This window comes from Lissotriton vulgaris, chromosome 11 (assembly GCF_964263255.1).
Source record: "Lissotriton vulgaris chromosome 11, aLisVul1.2, whole genome shotgun sequence".
Lineage (NCBI taxonomy): Eukaryota > Metazoa > Chordata > Amphibia > Caudata > Salamandridae > Lissotriton > Lissotriton vulgaris.
In genome coordinates, this window is record NC_141699.1 from 705,817,569 (window position 1) to 705,842,494 (window position 24,926).

General features: G+C 48.9%; 1 protein-coding gene across 1 annotated transcript in view; it reads left to right on the top strand.

The window, feature by feature from the left end:
- The window catches only part of PIK3CB (phosphatidylinositol-4,5-bisphosphate 3-kinase catalytic subunit beta), a 1,054,351-nt gene that overhangs the window by 937,056 nt on the left and 92,369 nt on the right, over window positions 1-24,926 (top strand). The window contains exon 20 of the mRNA XM_086943780.1: window positions 24,685-24,852. Within this exon, the coding sequence (XP_086799906.1) occupies window positions 24,685-24,852 (168 nt within the window). The remainder of the gene's footprint in view (window positions 1-24,684; window positions 24,853-24,926) is intronic.

Genomic DNA, 24,926 nt, shown 5'->3' on the forward strand with positions numbered 1-24,926 from the left:
CATATTTTTTGTCTCAGGAGCCAATTTTACTCACATTTGTTTTCTTTTGCACGAGCACTGCACTCCATCGGTCCTACCTCTGAAATACTGTGGTTCAGAATAATACCTTCCAGAACCTATCTCCGCATCATCATCAGGTGCATTGGGAGAGACTAAGGTTCATGGTTTACATCCCACATGACGACACTCCGCCAATAATGGTGGGCTGATGGGAATTTTTCAAACCCAGTATTATCACTGTGAGGACATGTTGGTTTAGTGGTCTTTCGGGTATGACACAACACGTAAGCAAGCGATCTGACCAGGTAACTCCTGTTTGTTTGTCAGGTCTTAGCTGCCCTGGACCCAGGAGACTGGATGGCAGTGTTGGACTTGTCGGATGCTTATTTCCAGATCCCCGTCCTGCCGGCCCACCGGCGCTACCTGCGGTTCACGGTAGGCTACGAGCACTTTCAGTTTACCAGCGCCCCACGGGTGTTCACAAAAGTGATGGCGGTGGTCGCAGCTCATCTGCGCAGGTTAGGGGTTTCAGTCTTCCTCTACCTCGACGACTGGTTGTTGAAGGTGGGCTCGCCCCAGACAGTCGTCAGCCACCTCCAGACGACGGCAGACCTCCTGCACCAGCTGGGGTTCTCCATCAATGTGCCGAAGTCACACCTGTGCCCCTCCCAGAAGCTCCTCTTCATCGGAGCGGTTCTCGACTCGGCGCAGTTTCGGGTTTACCCCCCCGAACAGTGGGTTCAGGATATACAGGCTCTGATTCTGATCTTTCAGCCGTTATCTCGAGTCCCAGTCAGGTTGACGCTGCGGCTTCTGGGGCTGATGGCCTCCTGCATCCTTCTGGTGCATCACGTCCGTTGGCGGATGCGGGCTCTGCAGTGGGACCTGAAGTTTCAGTGGGCCCAGCATCAGGGCAACCTGTCCGACCATGTCCTGATCTCGGAGGGCACTGCGAGACAGCTGCAGTGGTGGCTCACGGACAGCGATTGGGTCAGCGGCAGATCCCTCTCCCTTCCCCAACCGGAGCATGTAGTTGTGACGGACGCGTCCAAGGCTGGGGAGGCCACATGGGAGAGGCGGAGTCCAGAGGCTTCTGGTCTCCGGCGGAGTCCCGGCTCCCTATCAACCTTTTGGAGCTGCGGGCGATTCGTCTAGCACTGAAGACATTCCTCCCCTCTGTCCGGGGGAGTGTAGTGCAGGTGTACACGGACAACACCACTGTCATGTGGTACTGCAACAAACAGGGCGGGGTGGGGTCGTGGACCCTCTGCCAGGAGGCTCTGCGCTTCTGGCAGTGGCTGGAACATCAGGGCGTGACCCTGGTGGTTCAACACCTGGCAGGTTCTTTGAACGCCAGGGCGGACAAACTCAGCCGTGGGTGCATGATGGGTCACGAATGGCGTCTGAACTCCCACGTGGCGCAAGGTCTCTTTCTGCCGTGAGGAGAGCCTTGGTTAGATCTATTCGCCACCGACGAGAACGCGCAATGTCATCAGTTCTGCGCGTTGGAATTTCCAAGGCGGCACTCGCAGTTACGGTCTGTTGTACGCCTTTCCGCCTATACCACTTCTGCCCAGAGTGCTGAAGAAGATCAAACGCGACCGGGCTCAAGTCATCCTTGTGGCTCCAGACTGGGCACGAAGGTACTGGTATCCAGAGCTACTCAGTATGTCAGTCGATCCCTCGGTTCGTCTGCCTCTTCGGGAGGACCTTCTGTCGCAGCAACAGGGGACGGTCCTCCACCCGAACTTGTCCAGTCTCCACCTCCATGCTTGGAGATTGAGCGGCTCAGTTGAGGCCATTTGACTTGCCTCCTGAAGTCTGTAATATCATGCTGGCAGCCAGGCGTCCCTCCACAAAGTCGGTATACGCCTGCAGGTGGAACAGATTTGTGGCATGGTGCACAGCAAAGGCTGAGGATCCTCTCTCTGCCCCTCTTTCTGAGGTTCTTCTCTTCCTTCTTTCTCTTGCCCAGCAGGGCTCTGCTCTGGGCACTATCAAGGGCTATCTTTCTGCCCTTTCAGCCTTCCTAAGGCTGCCTGATCAACCATCTTTGTTCAAGTCCCCTATTGTAAATCGTTTTCTGAAAGGCATCACACACACGTTTCCACCTGTTCCCTTCGTGATGCCTCAGTGGGACTTGAACCTGGTTCTTACCTTTCTGATGTGTGCTCCCTTTGAGCCACTTCACAACTGTCCTATCCGCCTTCTTACTCTGAAGACTGCTTTCCTGGTTGCCATCACCTCTGCCAGGAGAGTGAGTGAGCTCCAGGCTCTGTTCTTTAAGCCTCCTTTCCTTTCTGTCCTTCCGGACAAGGTTGTGTTGCGGACAAAACCCTCTTTCCTGCCCAAGATAGACACAGCCTTCCACATTGGGCACTAACCTGTCTCTTTCAGATGCACAAGTTACTACTTGTGTAACGATATATCTGTAAGAGACATTAGTTAGTGATGGATTCCTTACCGACCCACCCATCCTCCCCGTTCTGCGAACCGATATCTAGGGTTAAGGTCATCCCCTTTCAGGGCCCTAGTTTCAATGGCACCAGTGTTGGTTTTTAACAAGGCTCTGCGTTTCTGGCACGGAAAAGCTGTGTCTAAGAACTGACGTCAGCACGCGGAGGCGGCGTCATCACGGCGCCCACGACGACTGACGCGGAGCCGCAGACGACGCCTACCGACGCGCAAGGGTACTGCTACGCAAACATTTCCGGATCCAGTCTGACGCCTGGGGATATTCTAAGGTAAGGAATCTATCACTAACTAATGTCTCTTACAGATATATCGTTACACAAGTAGTAACTTGTGCTTTAGGGACCTTATTTTATATGCCTTAGAGGCATTTTATAAGCTGTCTTCGGGAGTGGCGAGTTAAGGATATTCAGAATATGATTCCAATTGTTTCATCCTATATCCTACGTCTCCTACGTTTCGTCCTGCATCCTGCTGGCAACACATGCCTAAAGGCATATGCTGGCTCTGCAGTAGTACCTTAACTCCCAGATGCAGTATTAGGGCAATCTCTCCGACCTGGTCTAGATATTGGAGGGAATTGCAAAATACCTCTAGTGGTGACTGACGAACTACGGTTGGGTCAGCGGCATACCCATATTCCATCCCCACCCAGAGCTGACTGGTGACAGATGCAGCACTCCTGGGTAGGGGCAGCCATCTGGGAGAAGTGGAGAGCAGAGGACTCTGGTTTCCAGTTGATTCCCGGCTCCGTATCAATCTGTTGTAGTTGAGCGATTCACCTGCCATTGAAAGACCTTCTTTTATCAAAGAAAGGCTGGTTCAGGTGTTCACGAACATCACCGCTGCCATGTGGTGTTGCAACAAACGGGACGGGGTGGGATTGCGGACCTTGTGTGAAGAGGCCATGCATCTCTGGAAAAGGCTGGAACATCTGAACGGAGGAGTCTCTGAACACCAGTGTTGGCAAACTCAGCCATCAGTGCCTAGCAGATCACAAATGGTCTCTTCATCCGGAGGTAGAGCAAGGTTCCTTCAGCGACTGGGGAGAACCTTGGTCAGACCTATTTGCCACACCCCAGATACGCACAATGTCAGTACTTCTGCACCATGGAGTTTCCAACCTGATTCTGGCTCAGTGACACTTTGTGGCTCGGGTGACCTTAGGCCTCTGTACACCTGCCCTCCGATATCACTCTTGCCCAGGGTTCACAAGAAGATCCGGAACAACAAGGCCCAAGTCCTCCTTGTGGCTCTGAATTGGGTACAGAGAGTATGGTATCCCGAACTCATGAGCATCTGTCCTCCGTTCAGGCTGCCTCTTCAGAAGGATCTACTGTCACAGGACCAGGGCAGGATCCTGCACCTGAACCTGCACATGCTCCGCCTTCATGGCTGGAGACTCAGTGGCGGCAATAGGCAGTTTTTTACCTCGCTTAAAAAATCTGCTGTGTTACTCTGACATTCAGCCATACCTCAACCAAGAGTGCATGCCTGCCATTAGAACAAATTTGTGGCTTGGTGTGCTACCAAAAACGTTAAGCACCTTTCTGCAATTTTGTATGAGGTTTTATTTGTTCTCTCGTTAGCCCAGCAAGGCTTTCCTTTGAACACTGTTAAAGGGCTTCTTTCTGCCATATCGGTAATGTTGTGGTTGCTGGATCAGTCCTCCCTGTTTAAGTCATCTTTTGTGACTTGTTTTTTAAAAGGACTACAACATGTTTCCTCGAAAACCCTTCATCATGCCCCCAATGGGACTTGAACCTAGTCTTGACCTTCCTGATAAGCTCACCCATCAAGCCTAGGCACAATCGCCATCTGCGCCTTCTGACTGCTAAACTTTTCGAGTGGCCAGTACATTGGCCAGGAGGGTTAGTGAACCTCAGGTACTTTCTGCGCACCCTTTTACACAATTGGTTTTCCTAAACAAACTGGTTCTGAGAATTTGTACCTTTTTCTTGCTGAAAGTGGTGACGCGTAGGCCAGACCATCACACTGCTTACCTTTGCTCCATCTCCCCCTTCCAAACAGGAAGAGAGACTCCACCACCTGGACCGAAAAAGAGCATTTTCATTCTACATTGATCATATCAAAGAGTTCCGGGTGGACGATCTGACCATCATTTGGTTCTATGGAACGGAGAAAGGAAAGGCCGTGCAGAAACAGACCATCTCAAGATGGATTGTGCTCTGCATTTAAAAACAGCTCCCTGAGGGCTTGCATGCTCATTCCACCAAAGCCAAGGCTGCAACCACTGCATTAGCTCATGGAGTCCCTGACCTGGACATCCATCAGGCTGCAACGTCAGCATCTCTGCACATGTTTATCAAGCACTATTGCCTGGATAGTCAGGTATATTGTGATTGGCACTTTGTTTGTTTGGTCCTCCAGGACTTTCTGGTCTAAATCTGTTCTCAGACCCACCTCCAGGAGGTGGGGTCGTATTGCTTTGGTATCTTTTCTAAGATGAGGAATCTGCAGCTAGAATCCTCATCCGATAAACAATTTATTTACCTTCAGTGACGCCTTATCTAGTAGAAACTATCTAGCAACAGATTCCTTGAAGACCAGCACATCCTCCCCACTCTGTGAACAAATCTATCCACATAGGTGAACCCTTATAACTCCTTAGTGTCTAAAGCTGCCATCAGCTTTCTGTTGTGTTTTTGTGCTCGGAAACATCACGAAAAGTATCTGATGTCCGCACGCTTGGGTGACACCTACATGAGGACCTGTGCATGTCACTTATGGCACAGACCGGACAGAACCAAACTACACCACTTACTGGTGCAGAAGAACTGCTCTAAATTTCAGGATCCATTCTATTTTAAGGTAAGGAATCTGCGGCTAAATAGTCTGTACCAGATAAGGTGTTATCGTAGTTATGCAGCTTGCTCTTCCATAACAGGGAAACCAGACAAAAGCCTCACCTAGAAAATGCAAAAAATTAAGCTGTGGCCAAAAATTACTACACATCTGTGGAAAGGCGGTCTTGTATAAGAAACTGTATGAAAATCTGCTTTATATATTCATATTTGATTTTGTGTGTGTGTGTGCGCGCGTGTGCATGTTTGTGGATAGCAGGTACTGTTTATACTACGTATGGATACATTGACTCCAACTGTACCCATGTATTTCTGAAATATTCTTGTATACATTGTTGGATCATGTTGTAAGGGCGTTGGAGTGCTGTATATGTGTGATAGAATTTTACATTTTAGGAGACGCAATACATTGAACATGCAAAACAGTAATCGAATGACATGGGTGACTGGGGAAAATAATTACAGTGACGGCCTCACTCAGACATAATTTATTGACAATGAGTGTTAAAAGCAAATCAAACCATGTTGATAGTACATTGACTGGTCTCTCCAACATTGTCTGATGCAGAGAATCTTACGGAGGCCCTTTAGGTAGTAGGAGTGGTCTCCTAATTTTACTGCAACTCACTTCTCTCTGGAAGGTTTGGCGTTTGTTCTTGAATATGGTGAGAGGAGGTATCCTTGTGGCAAATTGTAGGAAATGCATGTTTCTTTGCGGTGAGTGGTAGAGAATGCTAGAAGTTTGGGATGGCTCCAGAGAAAACTAGCATCTGGGTCCTTTATTTTAAGGGTTATGGGGTTCTTAGACGTGCCCCACTTTTCTCATGGAAATACGTATGGCCCCAAGGATCTTGATCTTCCGTGCCCTTGGAGATGTTTAATTGAACAGACTTGTATGTTCGATTGACATGGTTAAACTGAGATACTGCTTTCAGATGGAGCAACTGGAGATCATTTAATCCTAGGGTGATATGGCCTCTCTATTAAACAAGTGGCATCATTCAGGATCACCTTGAGTGGTCGCAGTCTAGATTTGGCATGACTAGTTAGAAATGCGGTTCCATATTAGGTTCTGTTTAGAAGCAAAGACGGAACCATTATTTTTACATCCTTCTTGGGGGTGACCATTTGTAGTCTTCTGTTCCTCCTCGTTTTATACCGCGGTCGGCGGTCATTTTACAGTATTATTGTTCAGATCTTGCAGGTGTAGCCTTAGAATGAAGGCGAAAATGTATATTTTAACCACACTGTGTGAGAATTCTAGAGGAGTGAGAAATGTAGGCCAGTTCTGTTTCAAGGAGTTGTCACCTGCAGCAGGAATTAACTCCTGTTAGAGTTCAGGCTGCTTTTGTATGGAGAAATCCAGCTACTTTACTTTAGTGTGAATTTGAATATCTGTTTCCTATAATTATTTATTAAAGAATGTATAATATAGCTAATGCAGAAGCCGACCTCAACTTTCCCATCTGCTGTGAGCAAACTCCAGACCCCACCCTTGCTTAGCTCTAATTATATTAACAGATGTTTAGATCTCTACTGAGGTGCAGTCAGTGCTTTTTCCTAGAGTTCATGAAGCGCAGTGATATTAACACATTGTTACATTTTTGTGTTTCCCATTTGTTAGTGCTAAGAACAACAATAGAGATGCTTTTTTAACCCATTTAGTTTGACGAATTGTTCTAACTTAACCCTACCTCCTTTGAAGTAGCTATGCAGACTCATTTTTCCTTCCTTCTAAACTACAGGCATCAGTGCGTTGGAGGGCGCTGGATTTAGGAATAGTATGATTTACTATTCCAACACCAGTCTACGTACAGTAGGAAAGGTGTTGGAATACTAAATCATACTATTCCTTAGGTTAGAGCGCCATCTACTGGTATTCATTGTAATGTCTTTCATTGTAATACCCACTTTGTAAAGGCATTGCGGTGTAAACACCGCGATGTAACCGATGTTTCCCGTGTGTAAATTGAGGGCAAGTGGGGTTGTAGTATATCAGCACATGTTACTACTGTGCTTCCTAAGTAGCAGAAGCCAAGTAACAGCAGCAATAACATACCTATTCAAAGGTGGACATGCTTCCTTTTTTTAAAAAGCAGCGTGGCTAATTTAACTCTCTGCCTTTCAGTACGTTAGTTAGAGGGCCATGCAGTAATAAAGAGTGGGCGTGGGTGAGTTAATGCAGAGGCTGCTCCCGTAGGGGGCTCGAGAGCCGGCGCCATAACCAGCGCTGTGCACCCGGACACAAACAAATTAGTGGGGGCCAGTTTTTGGCGCGCAAAGCAACCAGTAGCTAAGGAAATGCCTGGCCCCTCCCCCCGCGGCGGCCGCCGAAGAGGCGCCGGAACCCCCGGCCAATGGAGGCCGAGGCAGGCTACAAACTCGCCAATGGGCATGGGGGCCTACCTGGCCTGGAAGTCGAACGGGGGAGGCATATAAGCGCTGCTCCCTCAGGCAAGCTCCTATGTTATCGGAGCTGGGGGAGCAGCACCAGCGGCGGAGCGCAAATTCTTGTGGCCTGAGCGGGAAAACGCCATTACGGGAGTCAAGGTGAAGCTACCGCCGCTGCTGGAAGCATCTACCCCGCCTCCACCCGGGACCGGAGGCTTAACTCCTTCAGCGCCGGGAACGGAGCATGGCCTGGCCAGGGGAAGTAAGATCTAAGAACCGGAGCAGCCACATCACCGACTCGCTGGTCAGGGCTTGCTCTCGGAGCCGCCGGGAGTACCCGGCTGCCCGGTATCAAGGGCTTTGGGCCTCGGGAGAAAACTGGCAAAGAACAATATCGAGCCCCGCAGCTGGTTCGGCCTGCACACTGGGAATGGCACAGAAGAAATTTCCCTGGGAAAAAGCTACCGACACCTCACCCCGCTGTGGACAAGGGACAAAGAATACCGGGAGGACTTACCCGGATCCAGTAGAGGACAGCAGCCCGAATCAGACCCGCCGCATCGGTAGGTTGTGGTGCGAGGACCAGCACGACGAAAAGCGGCAGCAACAATGACGGCTGGAGCAGCGAGTTTCAGTGTCCCGCTATGCCAGAGTTTTGTGTGGATGGCGGACGGCAAACGCAGAGGGACGCGGGGACAGGGGTAGCAGGGCTGGAGCTGCCATTACCGTCCGAGCTCCAGATTCCAGGTGAACCCATGAGGCAGCAGGAACAACACAGGGCGAGGGGCGCCAACGGCGGAAAAAACCATATTCTATTAAAGGGACCCCGACCGTGATGGTCCCGGCTGGGAACCAGGAGGGAACAAGAACGGGACAGCGGCCACGAGCATCACCCGACAATGGCGCAGAAAGTCCCTACTTCCAGCACCTTCAGCCTGAACGGCAGTGCACGGGAAAGGAGGCAGGTCGGTGCAGGCGACGGTGCCCCCGAAGCAGCATAGAAGAAGGTAAGCCCAGTAGGAGTTCCCCCCCTAAACGAGGGAGCAGCAGAGCGCTAAAACGGCATTGCCTTTATCAGTTTAGCAGGGGAAAGCGAGGGGCCAGCTCTCGTGTCTGAGCAGGAAGGGGTGCCACTTAAATGAAACCTCCGAGACATAAATAAAGGTTCCGTTTAGTCTCAGGCTGGCATAGAACGGGCACAACCTAGCCGCGACTTGAAGCTGCCATGGCCGGCATTTAGCAGCAATGAGAACAGATGCTGGAGAGGGTGAAAACAACCAGGATATCTTAAGTGTGGGGCCAATTGAAACGGAGGTAGAGGCTCCCCGGGGGTATTATGCTAGCAGGTGCTGTGACTTCCCGCACAACAGGGAAAGGGCCGCTCCTAGTATTCAATGGAAGGCGCGGCGAAAGCTTAACAAAGCAGCCCGGGGGTAGAACAACAAGCAGATGGGGGACAGGCTTGTTAAGGTAATTGAACTAGCTTGTCCAAAAGAATCCGAAGGGCGAGGGGTACGTTTCGACGAACTGCAAAGTACAAAAATCCACCAGGGGGAGATCCCGACCCGAAAGCAGGCTGTTAGAAATGGATGTGTCCGACTGTGTCAGTTGCAAGAAACTGTGACCCGGGGTTCCGCGGGCGTGTATTAGCTGATATATTTGACGCATTTATATAAAGCGTGGACTTTAGCCGAAGGTCTCAGAGCACTGTACAATAAAACCAGTACGTTACAGGGGAGACTTGTTTACAGTAATGGAACAAGCAAAAAAAATAGCATGTCATAGGTGTTCCGGGAATCTGCGCCTTAGTCCCGTGCAGAGACCTTAGGCTAGCGGGGGCTAGCGATAGTACTTAAGAAGGAGGCGAGAAAGCTTACGTGGCAAACCTACTCCACTTCACTGTAAGTGGGTGGTGATAGTGCTCAGTTTTCGTGATGACAAGACAATCAATTCAATTCACTCCAGGCCCACATATTCCAAAATGTATAGCCTTCTATGGATGTCACTCTCAATTTCTGTAGCTGAAGCTATATTGTCGTACTTGCCTTAACACATTCTGGGTAGTCAATTCCTTAATGACTTATTCTGAAAAACCTATCTTTTCCTCTTGTTTGTATTTAACCATGATGTCCATAACTTCTCGCCAATCTAGAGATTCTGCGATCGGTAACATCTCTCGTAAAATTAGGATTGAAACTTACAACCAAGGATCATAATTCTGGAATGAAACGGGGTCATTTTAATCCGTAACATTGCTAAACCTTAAAGTAGGTTTCTATCTTGCTACTACTAACAAGGGAATGACAATGCTTTTTCTGTATACATTGCAATCAAGGGTCAGCTGAGGTACACAGCAGTGACACCAGTAAATGAGTCCTGTGCATGCTCGTACATTCCTTCCTGTGCTTCCGGGAGGTGCCCTTTCTGCGACATGCTTCGGGTGCCCAGCGTCCCCTTGATTTTCAGTGCACTCACGGTTATTATGTTGCTTCAGGATTTGAAGCGCTGTAGAGGGGTTTGGGCGACCGCAAGATTATGGGAGTCCATCCGTGGTACAATAGGACAGGAGATGCACTCTCCGAGGTCAACCTAGCGCAGCTCAACTACTGCTTCTCCTTTTGCCATATTTTGCAGCAGTGCCGTCAATATCCCCAAAGGCCAGATAGCTAGCTGCATATTTAGGGAAAGAGAGGAAATGGCTATTTGTTCTCGTTAGTCAAAGCTCCCAATTCACAGTGTGTATACCACTCGGCGCATTGAGCTGTTCGCAGAAAACGACCCATATCTCTGGCCTCCCAGCCGCCCTCTCGGTGGCTGGAGCCCAGCGCGAGGACAGAGGCGCGAGGCCCCTTCGCAATGTCTCTACAGCCACCCCGCGTTAAGCGTGTGGCGCTCCACACTCACTGCAATCTAGGCCAAAAACACATAGAAGACTTTTCTAAAGTAGGTATATATTTCCCCCCAACCCCTTGGCCTGTTTATTACCAGCTCACCTGCCCGGCGGTTTTGCGCATGTTTAAAAGGCAGTGCGCTTTATGCAACAAAAAAAAAAATAGGGGCTGCATGTCGCTCATGGCAGGGTTAGGATACAAACCGGATGTAATTTAAAAATGTGTTTTTCCCGGTGGAGTTCGCCCAGTAGTGGCTCATTTGTATTCCTCTTGTCCAGACACCGGTGAGCTAAGCAAAGCGATTGCTGAGTCCGGGGTACAAATAGCAGCAAGAGTATGATGTGAGTGTTAGGGCCAGTAAGGAGGAAGGGAAACTCATCTCAACGCATTTACAGTTCTCTTTCTGACAAAAAGCAACCCCCCACAATTAGTGCCTAGAGGTGACTTTCAGTGCCTGCTGTGCATTTTTCTATTGTGAATCTCTGTTTAGCGGATTCCTCACATTTTAATTTGGTAAAATGCTTTACAGGCCCTCGTTACCAGTTGATTGGAATAGGGAGGGGTAGTTATCACACGTGGGGAATAAAATTGCCCCACTGACAAATATTTACATATAAGAAACACATCTAAAATTCTGAGTTTGCAAAAATAAAATGGGACATAACATGCAGAGCTTGTTAGCGACCAGCCTTTCAGCCTGTTAACCCGTAACTGGTGGAACCCATCCGGAGATAGGCATTGGCATAAAAAAAAGAAAGCAAAGGTTCTGGTGGCAGAAGGCACATATGGACACAAGAACTCAGACAATGAACTTGTGCCGTTGCACCGAACTAGGGAAGAAAGTGCGAAGCATGACACACAGTGTCATATCGCTCAACGGCGCAATATTCTACTGAAACCACAGGCAGTAGTGTAATTAGAGCTGGTATCGCCACCCAGAAAGCTGGCCATTAAGGAGCCAGACATCCAACCGGGCCCACTAACCCAGTCCGCAATAGCACACCGCAATCAGACAGAATTAGCTGAGTGGACGAGGACAGATTAGATACGGAAACGCCACGTGCTAGGCGTGGACTAAATGGCAGCGGACAAGAATGATGGGCCCATTCATAGGATGCCCTATAGCTAAAAAGGAGAGATCTCAGAATAGGGGGCGATATCACAAGCTGCCGCTTACACATAAACCTTTGTCTGGACAGCGAGGTTTGAGAAAGGGGGAAGCGGAAATGGAGGACAGGAAAGTAACATGACTCCAAGGACGGGAAAAGAATGGCTGGATATTAGAGGCAAGCAGCCCGTATATATTGTTGGCGGGTAAGGCTAGCAGGCCTCCCTCCCCGCACTCAAAGTCAAGGTTCCATTGGCACGAAGGACACGATCCGCAATAGAAGAGGGAGCGGTGGACACCATGTCTCGGATGCGAGAACAAGACCGCATGCAAGGATGACAAGTCAGTGACGAATCGTGGTGAAGGGGGTCTAGGAAGCCAGGCTGTTGAAAGGCAGCATGGTCAGCTTGCAGACAATAACACAGCAACAGAATACTGAGAAGGGTGTAAAGCAGTGCGGTACCAAAGGTTAGCCAGGCTGCAAGACGTGTAAGGTAATACTAATGTAGACTGCAAGAGGGCCTCTCTACCAAAGAGGGGGGGCCCAGGAAGCGAACCCCCCCCAACCCCCCCCTCACCCCAAAATGGGGAGTGTGTCAAGGAGGCAAAGGGGGAACAGGGAAGAGGCAGCATGCCCAGAGGGGTGCACCCCCCCCCCCCTTCCCCACAGGATAGCAGCGGAAGGAATGCAAGGAATATAGGAGAAGAAGAGATTGCTAATGGTAGAGGGAAGGCTCTCACAACCCAGGCATGGGGGTGCGTATGGCAAGAGCGCACAGAATGGGCCGAGGGCTGCCCACCACCAGGGGAGAAGTAGAGGCAATGCCCCTGCAGGCCCCTCGGGAGACCACCCGGAGGGAGCAAAATGATCGCGGCACCTCAATAGAACCGGCCCAGACACTTGTTGGCAGTGTCCTGGTCCCGGGGGACAAGGGTAAGAGTGCGAGTTGGAGTGGTCCCAACAGTAGAGGTGAGTACGCTCATTATACAGGCTCAGAAGGGCAGGAGAGAAGACGAGGGCGGCCACCACCTTGGGAAAAAGTAGAGGCAATGCTCTGGAAGGCCCCCCGGAAGCCTTACAGGGGGGCACCGAGGAAAAAACGGAGGGAGACAGCCTCGTAAGGAAGAGAGAGGGTGGGTGCCCAAGTCGGGCCCACCTGTGGGGTGCGATGGTCTTGGCAGGGTGCAAACAAGGAAGATCAGGACATAGTTGGGGGGAGCCGCAGGGAGACGGAAGCCTCCCAGACGGCGTGGCAAAGAACTACGCTGATATCGGTTGGTACGGAGGCACACCGGAGGGCGGTGTGCCAGAATAGGTCCACTCTACTTCAGATGCCTCACGGCTGGGTGAGTTGGCCTAAGGACAGGTGTGTAGAACCACTCTCTCTGGGATGCCTCACGGCTGGGGCGGAAGTTGGCCTACCAATGATGGGGGGGGGTAGCAAACGGAGACGGCGCTCGCAGCCCAGACCCGCCTGAAGGCAGGGCACAACAAGAGTCGGACAAGGTAGCCTAACTCCGGGACAGAAGCTACCCCCTCCCCGCGCAAAGTGAGCGCAAAAACCAACCTACCAAAGAGAACGACCCAGAAGGGCCAAGAGACAATAACAAGTAAGTTTTGTCAGGACATAACATGCAAAATATGCAAAGTGTATACATGTTTCTTTGTATTCCTAATAAACTGCGGCCAACAAATGACCACTATGTGACGAATGTGTACGTTGGCTTTTTCTTGTCCGGATAAGGAATACAGTATGGGCGAAATTGGTATACATGTGGGAATGGGGCAGAGTGTGGGGGTTAGTAGACAGACTCGTATTGGAAAGAGGAGCATATCACACGCAGTGTCCAAGATTTCTGAAGTCACCGCTGACAACTCTAATATCTTGCACACGTGTGATGCCCCTTGTTATATTTGTGCAGACTTTCTAGTATGAGCCTAGAGTTGGAAATGGAATTGAGAGCCTAGCCATAGTTGGTGATTTCCCAAAGTCATTAAACACCAAATGACAGGGATAGCAGTTCAGCAAAAGCGCAAGAGCACGTTCAGTTATTTCCCTTTGAACGGTCTTGGTATAGCGTGTCCTGACCACGGCACCAAAGACAGAGGGTCCTCTATCTGAGACGATAGATAAAACATAAAAGCAGAGCGCACCAGGAAAGGAGCAGCAGAAGAAACTTGTAAAAACAAGTAGATGAACGGCGTATGTAGATGAATTTTTTAAGTAAACTATGCACTATTTGTTTGAGATGTGTTGGAATACGATTCTCTGTATCATTGTTTCTTGAGACAATTGGACATTGATATTTGGGCTGTGCTGATAACATTCTGCTGATGTAATTTATTCTTTTTCTCAAAGGAGTGGGCAAGACAAGGTTATATTTATGACCCAATCTGTGTCCACAGTATATTTTCTGTGTGGTGACACTGCATAGATAATTGAACTATCCTTAATTATTTGAACTTCGTACATTTCTCACGTTCTTTAATCTCTGGTGTGAGCAACTCCCCAAGTCTTTGTTCATATTGCATTCTGTTACTCAAAATCCTGCCTTACCGTGGGAAATTCGAAATTCCTAGTACTGGAGGGCAGAAAACAATCCAGTCATGCTTAACAAATCACACATGATATGGGGTATCCTGAATCACTAGTAGGTAAGGCAAAGTGGCTTTGTGTCAGTAAAGATTGAGTAATATGGAACTCACCCTTGGTGTATGGGGGACATGGGAAACACATTTCATGCAACATTAGCACTTAAAAACTTTAGCCGTTCTTCCCTAAAGGGTAAGTGGTGTGGCAGTGGGCTGATTGCATTGTTCTTCCAGCCACAGTAAACGCAAAACCTGTCCGGTTTGATATGAGTGTTGTGTGCTCTGTTTAATCGTCAATATGAATGAGCCAAGAATTTATTTTCCAGACTACTTCTGCTGCAGCAGGATGTCCTTAAGGGTGTTGCAAGGACTGCAATCTCTCAAAAAATGTCTCTACCTTGTAGGGTGGAGCACCCATTGCAAGGCAGCAGAAGGATTTAAGATGTAAGGGCAAACAATAGCCTTGGATTTTATTTGTCCGTCATACTGCATGGACAGATGGTCCCAAAAAATTGGGAATTTGGCAAAAGAATGCTTTCTTTCTCTAGCCTCGCCCTTAGGACAGCCACTGCCTGCTTTTTGCTGGGAAAATATCATCATCATTTATGGGATTTAATTCCGGAGTTCTTCCCAGCGGTCCTGGGGAAATTTTGTACCAATTTGGCTCAAATCATTCAAGATAGCCAGGATTCTGCAATGTTTATCATCCTGTCGGGGCTGGACATGACAGACTGCTTAGGCAGAGTGATCAGCACTAGCGTGCTGCTCTGGCATCACACATGGATGATATCCATAGACTTCTCCGGTGATGTCCATGCATTGCTTATGGTTCTGCCTTTAGCCAGGTCTTGTCTCTTGGCAAGATGGCAGTTTTCTCCCTCGAACTCTTTAAGGACAGTCGAGCTATTGCATATTTGCTTGGTATTTCCAAACAGGTAGGGTAGTATCCTTCACAATTTCACCCCTTTTGAGACATTGCTTGGGGCTTCTCCTTCAGACAATGCCTAACAAGGCTCACCCCAGTCCTTTCGTTGGAGGTTTAGGGGATCTGACAGACAGCATGCTGTCCAGCAAAGGCAAAAAACTACTCAGACCCCCAGCTCCTACGGCTGAAGCCTCCAAACCACTTTAGTTTGTCCTAAGTAGGACTCGACTGCCCAGTGGGGAGGTAGGATCACTTATTTTCTACACATGTAGCAAGCCATATCTGACTGAGGTGGGCACTGCAGATAGTGCAGTGGAGCTATGCCCTGCCATTCCTTTCTACTACGCCACCTATTTTGCCTACATCAGAGCAGCTTTTAGCAGACCATTTGACCATTTTGTGATAGGGAGTTTAGACTCTTGGGATTTAGGAGCCATTGAGAAGGATGCAGCCTCTTGAATTTGGAACTAGATGTTACTTCCCTCATACCGAAGTGCCGAATCAGGGCTAATCCTTTCACCCTATTTTAGATCTGCCACCCATTAACTTATTCCTGAGTAAAGTAAAATTCAACATATGCTGGCCCAGGTTCGATATGCCCTGGATAGTGGCATTTGACCTGCCGTTACATTATCCCCGTCCTGTAGGCTGATAGGTGCGATCTGTGGTTCATGGTGAGTCACGAGTGTTTTCAGTTTGCAGTACTCTCTTTGAACTGGTTTGTTGAAGGCGTGCTTGCCACAATCTTCTGCAGACCAACTACAAATGACAACTAGCCTCCTTACATCATTGAACTTCACTATCAACATGCCGAAGTCACACCTGACGTCTTTGCAGAGCCTCCCTTTCATCTGGGTCATGCTGGATATGGTGCCTTGGTAGCCTATCCTCCGGAACAAGTCCAAGACCTTTGCATTGTTATCCACTGTTTCGTCCTCAGTCCTGGGTATCAGTGAGGATGGCTCTGAGGTTTTTTGGCCTATTGGTCTCCTGTATCCTGTTCAGACCATGCCATGTGGCGTATGCGGGCTCTGTAGTTCATCTCCATTCTCAGTGGACCCTGCACCAAGGAAAACCGTCAGACTGCATCCAGGTTGTGGAGAAGACTGGAAAAGATTCTGCAGTGGTATCTGCTCAACTGCAGTTGGACCAGTGGCATACCCTCTCCCGTCCACAATCAAAGCCTACAGTGGCAGCAGACTCATCACTGCTGGATTGGGAGAAGTCATCTGAGAGGTGGGGATCAGAGGACTGAGGTCTCTTGAGAGACATACCTCTACATCAGCCTGGTGGAGTTGGGAGCCCTTTGCTTGGCGCTGAAAGCCTTTGATTTCCATCAAGGGGGTGGGGGAGCTAGCTGAGATCCTCAAGAACAAAACTAAAACTGTGCGGTACTGCAACAAGCAGAGCTGAGTGGGATCCCAAGCTTAATGCAAGGAGGCCCTGTACCTCTGGACCTGGCTGAATTGTCATTGCATCTCTGATCATACCTGGGGGATCTTTAAATACCAGGGTAGACAAACTCAGCCAGCAACACCTAGCAGAACATGCACGGCAGCTCATCCCAGGTGGTGCCCGGGCGTCTTCCAGCAATGGGTGCTACTCTGGATCAATCTCTTCCCAACCATTGAAAAAGCATAGTTCCAAAGAAGGCTCTCTCCGCATGAGATGCATTCCACCTAGAGTGGAGCATAGGTCTCCTGAATGCCTTTCCGCTACTACCACTCATGCCCTTCTCTGCTCGGAGTTTTTAAAAAATCATGAACGTCGGGGCCCAAGTCATCCTTTCGGTTATGGATCAGGTCAGGAGATTGTGGACCTTCTGTGCATGAACATTTGTCCTAAAATCAGGCTAATTGGCAAGATATTCTGTTGCAGCAGCACGGTGCAGGGTCCTGCACCAGGTCCCACGCAACCTACACCTCCATGCATGAAGATTGCACTGTGGCAGTTGACTGCATTCAGTCTATCTCCCAAAGTAGTGAAGGCTATCCTGGTAACCAGGGGTCCTTCCACAAAACCTCTTTACACCGGACACTGGGAGACATTTGTGGCAACACACACCCAATGTAAGCTAAATTATTAGATGTGCTACTGTTTTCTATCTTTAGCCCAGCAAGGGCCTATAGTGAACACTGTTGAAGTTTGTCATTCTTTTAGGTTGTTTTGCTATTACCATCCCAACCACCTTTATTCAAATCACCTATTGTGATGCGTTTTCTCAATGGTTTGGTCCACATGTTTTTTCCTAAACATTTGTGATGCCACGATATGACCGTAATTTGTCCTTGCTTCACTTATGGGTACTCCTTTTGAGCCGTGGAACCCCTCTTCTCCACTTCTCTTTGGCACAAAAAAGGCAATGTATTGCAGAAAATTACCTCTGCACTAAGATCTGCTACATGGTTTTCAAAAACTACCTCCACAATGGGTGAGTGCACTTTCCACCAGGGCTAAGCCTGCTATTAATGTATTTACAATGTGGAGTGCCTGTCCTGGATATTAGTCAGGCTCCATCATGGGCATTAGTGCACATGTTCATAAAATGCTACTGCCTTGACAGCCACGTCCGACTGGAAGGGTATTTTGCTCTGTTCGGTCCTGCAGGACATTTTGGTCATTCCACAGACCCACCTTTGGGGATGGGAGGTTACTGTTTGAGATCTCTGTTCCAACTGCAGATTCCTGACGTTCAGAAGTATTCATCAGAAGAGCAATTTGCTTACATTTGTTAACGCTCTATGTGATGGATACGCTTTCTAACTGCGGATTCCTCACTGCCCTTGCTCCTCCCTATTCTGTGGCATGGACTCTTTCCCCATCTGCAAAGGTCCAAAATTAGAGAGCTGTACACTGGCGCAGTTTGTTTTTGGCTCGGTCCGCGCCCTCGGAGACAATGTCCAGAAAGAAACTGATATCAGCACACTTGGGTGACCACCTTATTGCCGCTCCGTTGGTCACTTCCGGGGCAGAGCGGAGTAAGGCTAGAGTTATGTTGTGATATCTCTTGCTTTGGTAAAATGTAGTTAATGTTACTACTTATGGACCCGAATGCTGCAAGTTTCACGAAGTAAAGACTCTTAATACGTGTAAATAGCCTTTTTTCTTAGGATAGTAGCTCAGTGTGCCTCTTTAAATGTGTGGATGTAGAAGTGTGGATTTGGTCAAATTACATTGGGAGGTATTCCTCTTAGATTTGTGGTATTATTATTATTATTATTATTATGATTGCATTTATTGAGCGCACAGCTACCCGGAGGTTTCCCGGCGCTTGCCTTGGGAACCCGTCCTGGCTTTTTTCCCTGTGAGATAACCCCTACAGGGCATCCCCAAGGTGAAAGCCAGGCATCCCGCCTCAGGGGGGATGTTGTGGAGATTAAGCAAGCTTAATGCCCAGAGTTGCAGAGTGAGAACCCATGATTAGAGCAGGCACCGAAGCGAGAATTATCGAGTCCGTGGACATTTGAGCTCAAGACCCTGCCGCGTCGGGAATTGAACCCTGGTCCCGGGTCTGACCTCAGCTTCCGGGTCTGCCTGCTCTACACCGTGAGCCACACTTCTCCAGTGTGTGGCTTACAGTCCCTGTAACCCTTTTTGTCTGGCTGTTTGTTTCTGAGATGTGGTAGTTACAGTAAATTTTCTGGCTCCAGGTCATCCCACTCATCAAATTGGGGAGGTCTTGTGAATTGCAGGACGATTTGATTAACTCCAGCATCTTTTGAGTGCTTATCCTTGATGTTTTAGCTCATTTGTCGGTGTGCAACTAGTTGTGGTGAAAGATGAGCTATTGACTAAAAATCCTGTTGGAAGGTGAGCAGCCTCCTGTGCAGTTGATTACTCTTTGTACTTAATCTGACCCATGGCACACGTTTTACACAGGTGTCTTCACCATGGACGTTCCTTGAGGAGCAATGAGATAACGCAGTGAAATTTAAGTGGAAAGGAGTTGAATTAGTTTTATGATCGAATGAAAGTATTTCAAGACTGGCCTTCATGATGAAGATTTTTTGCCATTCGTTATGCACCTTTTGGATTTTTACTTGCCTATATGTGGTTTCACATGCGTAGTGTGTGCCCACATTATGCAAAGCTATGCAGGCATCACTGTATTATTGTACAAGTCATTCTCATGTTCGTGCATATCCCAGTGCTGACTGACAGCCTTACAAACCAGCACAGCTCTACAATTCAGCTCTACATTCAGTGCCATGCTACAAAACAGGATGTTGGATTCAGTCTCCTTAGCTAAGTTTGACAAGGTTATGCCTTATAAAATGAAGAGCCGAGACCAATGTAACTGCATACGGTTGGTGTTTGGACTGTGTGTTTGTGTGGGTGTTGTTTCTTCTTCTTAGTGATGAGAGATAATGAGATTGGGCTCAAGGTAGGTGATTGGCGAAACCTGGTCATATAGTAGTTCAGTTTTGTTATTGTACATACATTTCTTGCATTTGAAGTTTAATTTTATATATATATATATATATATATATATATATATATATATATATTCTACTACTCTTTCCAATGCACTACCCTATACCTCTATCAATACATCCCCTACCTCCATTGTCTCAGTCATCCCAAAACCTATACCACTACTATGATCCCCCAAAATAACCCTTTCTAGACTCTTCTCCCTCTCCTTGCATCATCTCATGCCTCTTTTTTCAGATATCCCAAACAAGCCTTTTTAAACCATTCCCTGTGACTCTTCCCACTCCAGCTCCCCTTTACTCATCCCAAACTCCCTCCTACTGCTATGAACTACAAAACAGGAGAGTACAAATCTAGACCCTTCCTTCTTCTATACCTCCTCTATTCCTTTTCAATCCAAATAACAGACTAACATGTCCACCCCTCAAATTAATTTCACTATACTAATTAATCACTAGTTCTTTATGTGTTCAAGAGTAGCGTGCTACTCGCCGGAAAAGTACTTCAACACCTCGTATGGGGTACTAAGCGCTATATAAATGCAATTACAATACAAATCTGAAAGAAACAGGGTAGTATTAGATTCCTTACCTTAAAATATCCCCAGGCGTCAGACTGGATCCGGAAATTTTTGCGTAGCAGTACCCTTGCGTGTCGGTAGGCGTCGTCTGCGGCTCCGCGTCCGTCGCCGGCGCGCCGTGATGATGTCGTCGGAGTACTTGGACTCCGCCTCCGTGTGCTGACGTCAGTTCTTCTATTTTTCCGTGCCAGCAGCGCAGATCCGGAAAAAGTGGTACCTTAGTCAATTTTTGACGAAACTTTTTTGATCCCTTCTGATCATTTTTCTTGAGTCTTGCGACTCCGGACGGTGCCGATAGGGATGCCAGGTTTCAAGCCATGTGAGGATTGCGACCGACTGAGGTCTGTCACCGACTCTCACCGTCGGTGTCTCCACTGTCTCTGTGTTGACCACGACGATAAGACCTGCTCTGACTGCCGGGCCCTGACTTCGAAAGCTAGGCGGGAGCGGTCCCGCAAGCGACATGGAACTCTGGCAGACGGCCCCGCGCCGCGAGAGGTCCCAGACCCAACGGAGGTCGAGGGACAGGTCGCGGGGTCGGAGCCATCACAGCTCCGGGAGTCAACATCACTTCTCCGGGTCAAAGTCGTCAGGTAAGCACAAGAAGTCGAAGAGACGTCATAGACTTCCAACTCCCCCCGACGGTTCGGGTGACACCACCCATGCGGCTCCGTCGGAGTCACGGGCCTCGCGACCTGCCCCACACCCTCCGGTCCATAGGCAGAACGCGACGCCGGAGGAGATCGAGCGCTTCCTCATGGCCATGAGGTCCCTCGCTTCTCCGACAGGCTCCGTGGCGCCTTTGGGCCCAGCGGACCCGTCTGGGGGCCCTAGCTGGTCGGGTGCTTCGGCCCCGACGCCACTTCGGGATCCTGGTCGTCGCCGGTTGACCTGACGACCTCACCGGCGCCGGTTCCTCAGGTGTCACCTCTGGCACCGTCCTCGGGCGGCGCCGTCCCCGATGCCTCCCCTCAACACTGTTCCGGCGTCGGAATAGCGCCGCTGGGCGCCGCTTTCGACGCTGCTCGGGGAGTTTACCTTCTATGAGCCGGCCCCATCCTTTGACAACCCTGATTATCAGGAGATGGGCGATGAGGAGTATTGGGAGGGGTCTGAGGACCCTCTCACACTGGAGTGTCAGTCCCAGGAGGACTGGACAGGTGGACTTGGGGATGCCAGTGGGCTGGACACCTCACCAGACACTTGCTTTGTCTCGCCTCCTACCCTGTCTTCGGAGGAGGGGGCAACCTACAGTGTGGTGTTGACGCGGGAGACCAAGGCCTTGGGCCTTGAGCTCCCCGTCGCGGCCGTGAGGACTAACCTCCTCACTGAGGTCCTTAAACCGCAGTCCAGCTCGGCTGAGCCTCTGCTGCCGTTTAATGAGGCCTTGACTGACGTTCTTTTGGGCACTGATCCCAGCGTGATTGGCGAAAGGGTTGAACGAGATCGCTTAGGCAACGTCGGAACAGCACTTCACTCGTCCGTTCCTAATTTTTGGACAGATTCACTCCCTTCCTCCCTCCCGCCGATTACGCAAGGATCAGCGTAGACCCCTCCATGGACCACGCCGCTTCTGGTCAACCCCTCTTTTTGCGATTGTGCTTCCTTCCGATCCCCGCTGATCATGCTGGGATCAGCGTAGAATAAGCCTTGGAACACACGGCCATAAATTACTCAGTGCTGTATCATACTTGAAGTATCGACCACGTGATTTATAAACACCAACACCCACCCTCCCGCCAATCACGCTGGGATCAGCGTATGAATCATCCACGGACCACATGGCTCTAAATCATACCGTGCTCATCCACACATGATGTATCTACCCTGTGAGCTTAATCCCGCTCTCAATTAAGGCACGTCCTAAGAGGCACCAAAACTACCTCCTGACTGAATTGAATTATAGTTCCTGACACATCCTGTCACTCTTCTGTTGCCTACAACGCACTGCCTCCAGCCCCCTTGTCCTGATGATGATTCAAAATCTTGCGGATCGAAACGCCGTCCACTCTCCAGCGAGATTCTAGGCGCCCTTCACATAGTGGTTTTCGCAAAGAAATGGAAAAGGAATAATAATCTTTCTGAACTATCTTGAAACCACTTTGTTGATTTTATTCACTGTACATATTTGTTCACTATACACTCTGCGCCGTCCACGCTGCTCTCACTGTCACTTGTGTCGCTGTAGTGTCATTCACCTTTTGCACTCGTGCACCTTGTACAACCTTGGGCTGTCACTTACTATTTAATACTGCAGTGCTGATATTAGCTGTTAATCTTAATTCTCATACCCTTTTGAATGTTTATAAAGATTATGCCTTGAGCACATATGAAAATCAAACTGAGTATCCTCTTTTTGTCTGGATAATACTGTATAGATATCCTTAATAATTGTCTGCAAACAATACCGGTTGGGATATTGTTCCTTGTGTATAATTCTCTACCCCAATCCCAACATGGTTGATGGGTTTATACTCCTGTTATCTTTCACAAGAATTTCCAAGGCGGCACTCGCTCTGAGACGATTTTCGTTGCGAGTGGAGTTGCGGTCTGTTGTACGCCTTTCCGCCTATACCACTTCTCCCAAGAGTGCTGAAGATCCTCCACCCGAGCCTGTCCAGTCTCCACCTCCATGCTTGGAGATTGAGCGGCGACAGTTGAGGCCATTTGACTTGCCTCCTGAAGTCTGTAATATCATTCTGGCAGCCAGGCGTCTATCCACAAAGTCCGTATATGCCTGCAGGTGGAACAGATTTGTGGCATGGTGCACAGCAAAGGCTGTGGATCCTCTCTCTGCCCCTCTTTCTGAGGTTCTCCTCTTCCTTCTTTCTCTTGCCCAGCAGGGCTCTGCTCTGGGCACTATCAAGGGCTACCTTTCAGCCTTTTAAGGCTGCCTGATCAACCTTCTTTGTTCAAGTCCCCTATTGTAACTCGCTTTCTGAAAGGCATCACACACACGTTTCCACCTGTTCCTTTCGTGATGCCTCAGTGGGACTTGAACCTGGTTCTTACCCATCTGATGTGCGCTCCCTTTGAGCCACTTCACAACTGTCCTCTCCGTCTTCTTACTTTGAAGACTGCTTTCCTGGTCGCCATCACCTCTGCCAGGAGAGTGAGTGAGCTCCAGGCTCTTTCCTCTAAACCTCCTTTCCTTTCTGTCCATCCGGACAAGGTTGTGTTGTGGACTAGACCTTCTTTCCTGCCCAAGGTTGTAACAGCCTTTCACATCGGGCAGGCCATCACCTTGCCCACCTTCTTTCCGCCACCGCATCCCTCTAAAGAGGAAGAGCGGCTCCACCGTCTGGACCCAAAACGTGCGCTCTCATTCTATCTGGATCGCACACGCCAGTTCCCGGTGGATGACCAATTCTTTGTTGGTTACGTGGGCGCTAAGAAGGTAAGGGCGGTACACTAGCGGACCATCTCTCGCTGGGTCGTCTTGTGTATCAAGGCTTGTTACTCCTTGGCAAAGATGGAGCCTCCTGTTGTGCTCAGGGCCCATTCCACTCGGGCCATGGCGGCGACTACTGCCCTGGGCCGGGGAGTCCCCTTGCAGGACATTTGTCAGGCAGCTACGTGGGCCTCGCTGCACACGTTTGCAAGACACTACTGCCTGGACAGCCAAGTCCGGAGGGATGGCTTCTTTGGCCGTTCCGTCCTCCAGGACTTTGTGTTGAGATTATTGGTTCTCAGACCCACCTCCGGGGTTGGTATTGCTGGGGTATCTATTCTAAGGTAAGGAATCTAATACTAACCTGTTTCTTTCAAATGAACAAGTTACTTACCTTCAGTAACGATATATCTGTAAGAAACAGTAGTTAGTATTAGATTCCTTACCGCGCCACCCATCCTCCCCGTTCTGCGAACCGATATCTAGGGTTAAGGTCATCCCCTTTCAGGCCCTAGTTTCAATGGCACCAGTGTTGGTTTTTACCATGACTCTGCGTTTCTGGCGCGGAAAAGCTGTGTCTAAGAACTGACGTCAGCACGCGGAGGCGGCGTCTAAGTACTCCGACAACGTCATCACGGCATAGACGACGACCGCGGAGCCGCAGATGACGCCTACCGACGCGCAAGGGTACTACTACGCAGAAATTTCCGGATCCAGTCTGACGCCTGGGGATATTCTAAGGTAAGGAATCTAATACTAACTACTGTTTCTTACAGATATATCGTTACCGAAGTTAAGTAACTTGTTATACTGTACCTACCTCTTTTTATGGCAAACCTAATTTTTTATCAGAAATCAGATCTGCATATCCAAGGAGTTTTAAAAATACGTTGTTTGATTACTTTAAGCAATGGAGAACTAATCCAAAATGATTTCTTTGAACTCAAAATACTTTTTTTAATCATTTGTGAGTGTTGATTAATGTTATTTTCTTTTAGAGTACTTCAGATGTTATTTGTGCAAACTTTTCAAGTACTATTACATGATTTAGCTCTTTTTTTGGTTATGTTTCAGAATTGTGCCTTATGGTTGCTTAGCAACAGGAGACCGATCTGGCCTTATCGAAGTTGTTTCCGCGTCGGAAACCATTGCAGATATCCAGCTTAATAGTAGCAACGTTGCTGCTACTGCTGCCTTCAACAAGGATGCACTCTTAAACTGGCTTAAAGAATACAATCTGGGGTAATGTTCCTTTCCTTTCTTACTACCAGCTAGAACTAAAAGCTGTTGATTCATGGACTGTTCACTTCAGGATA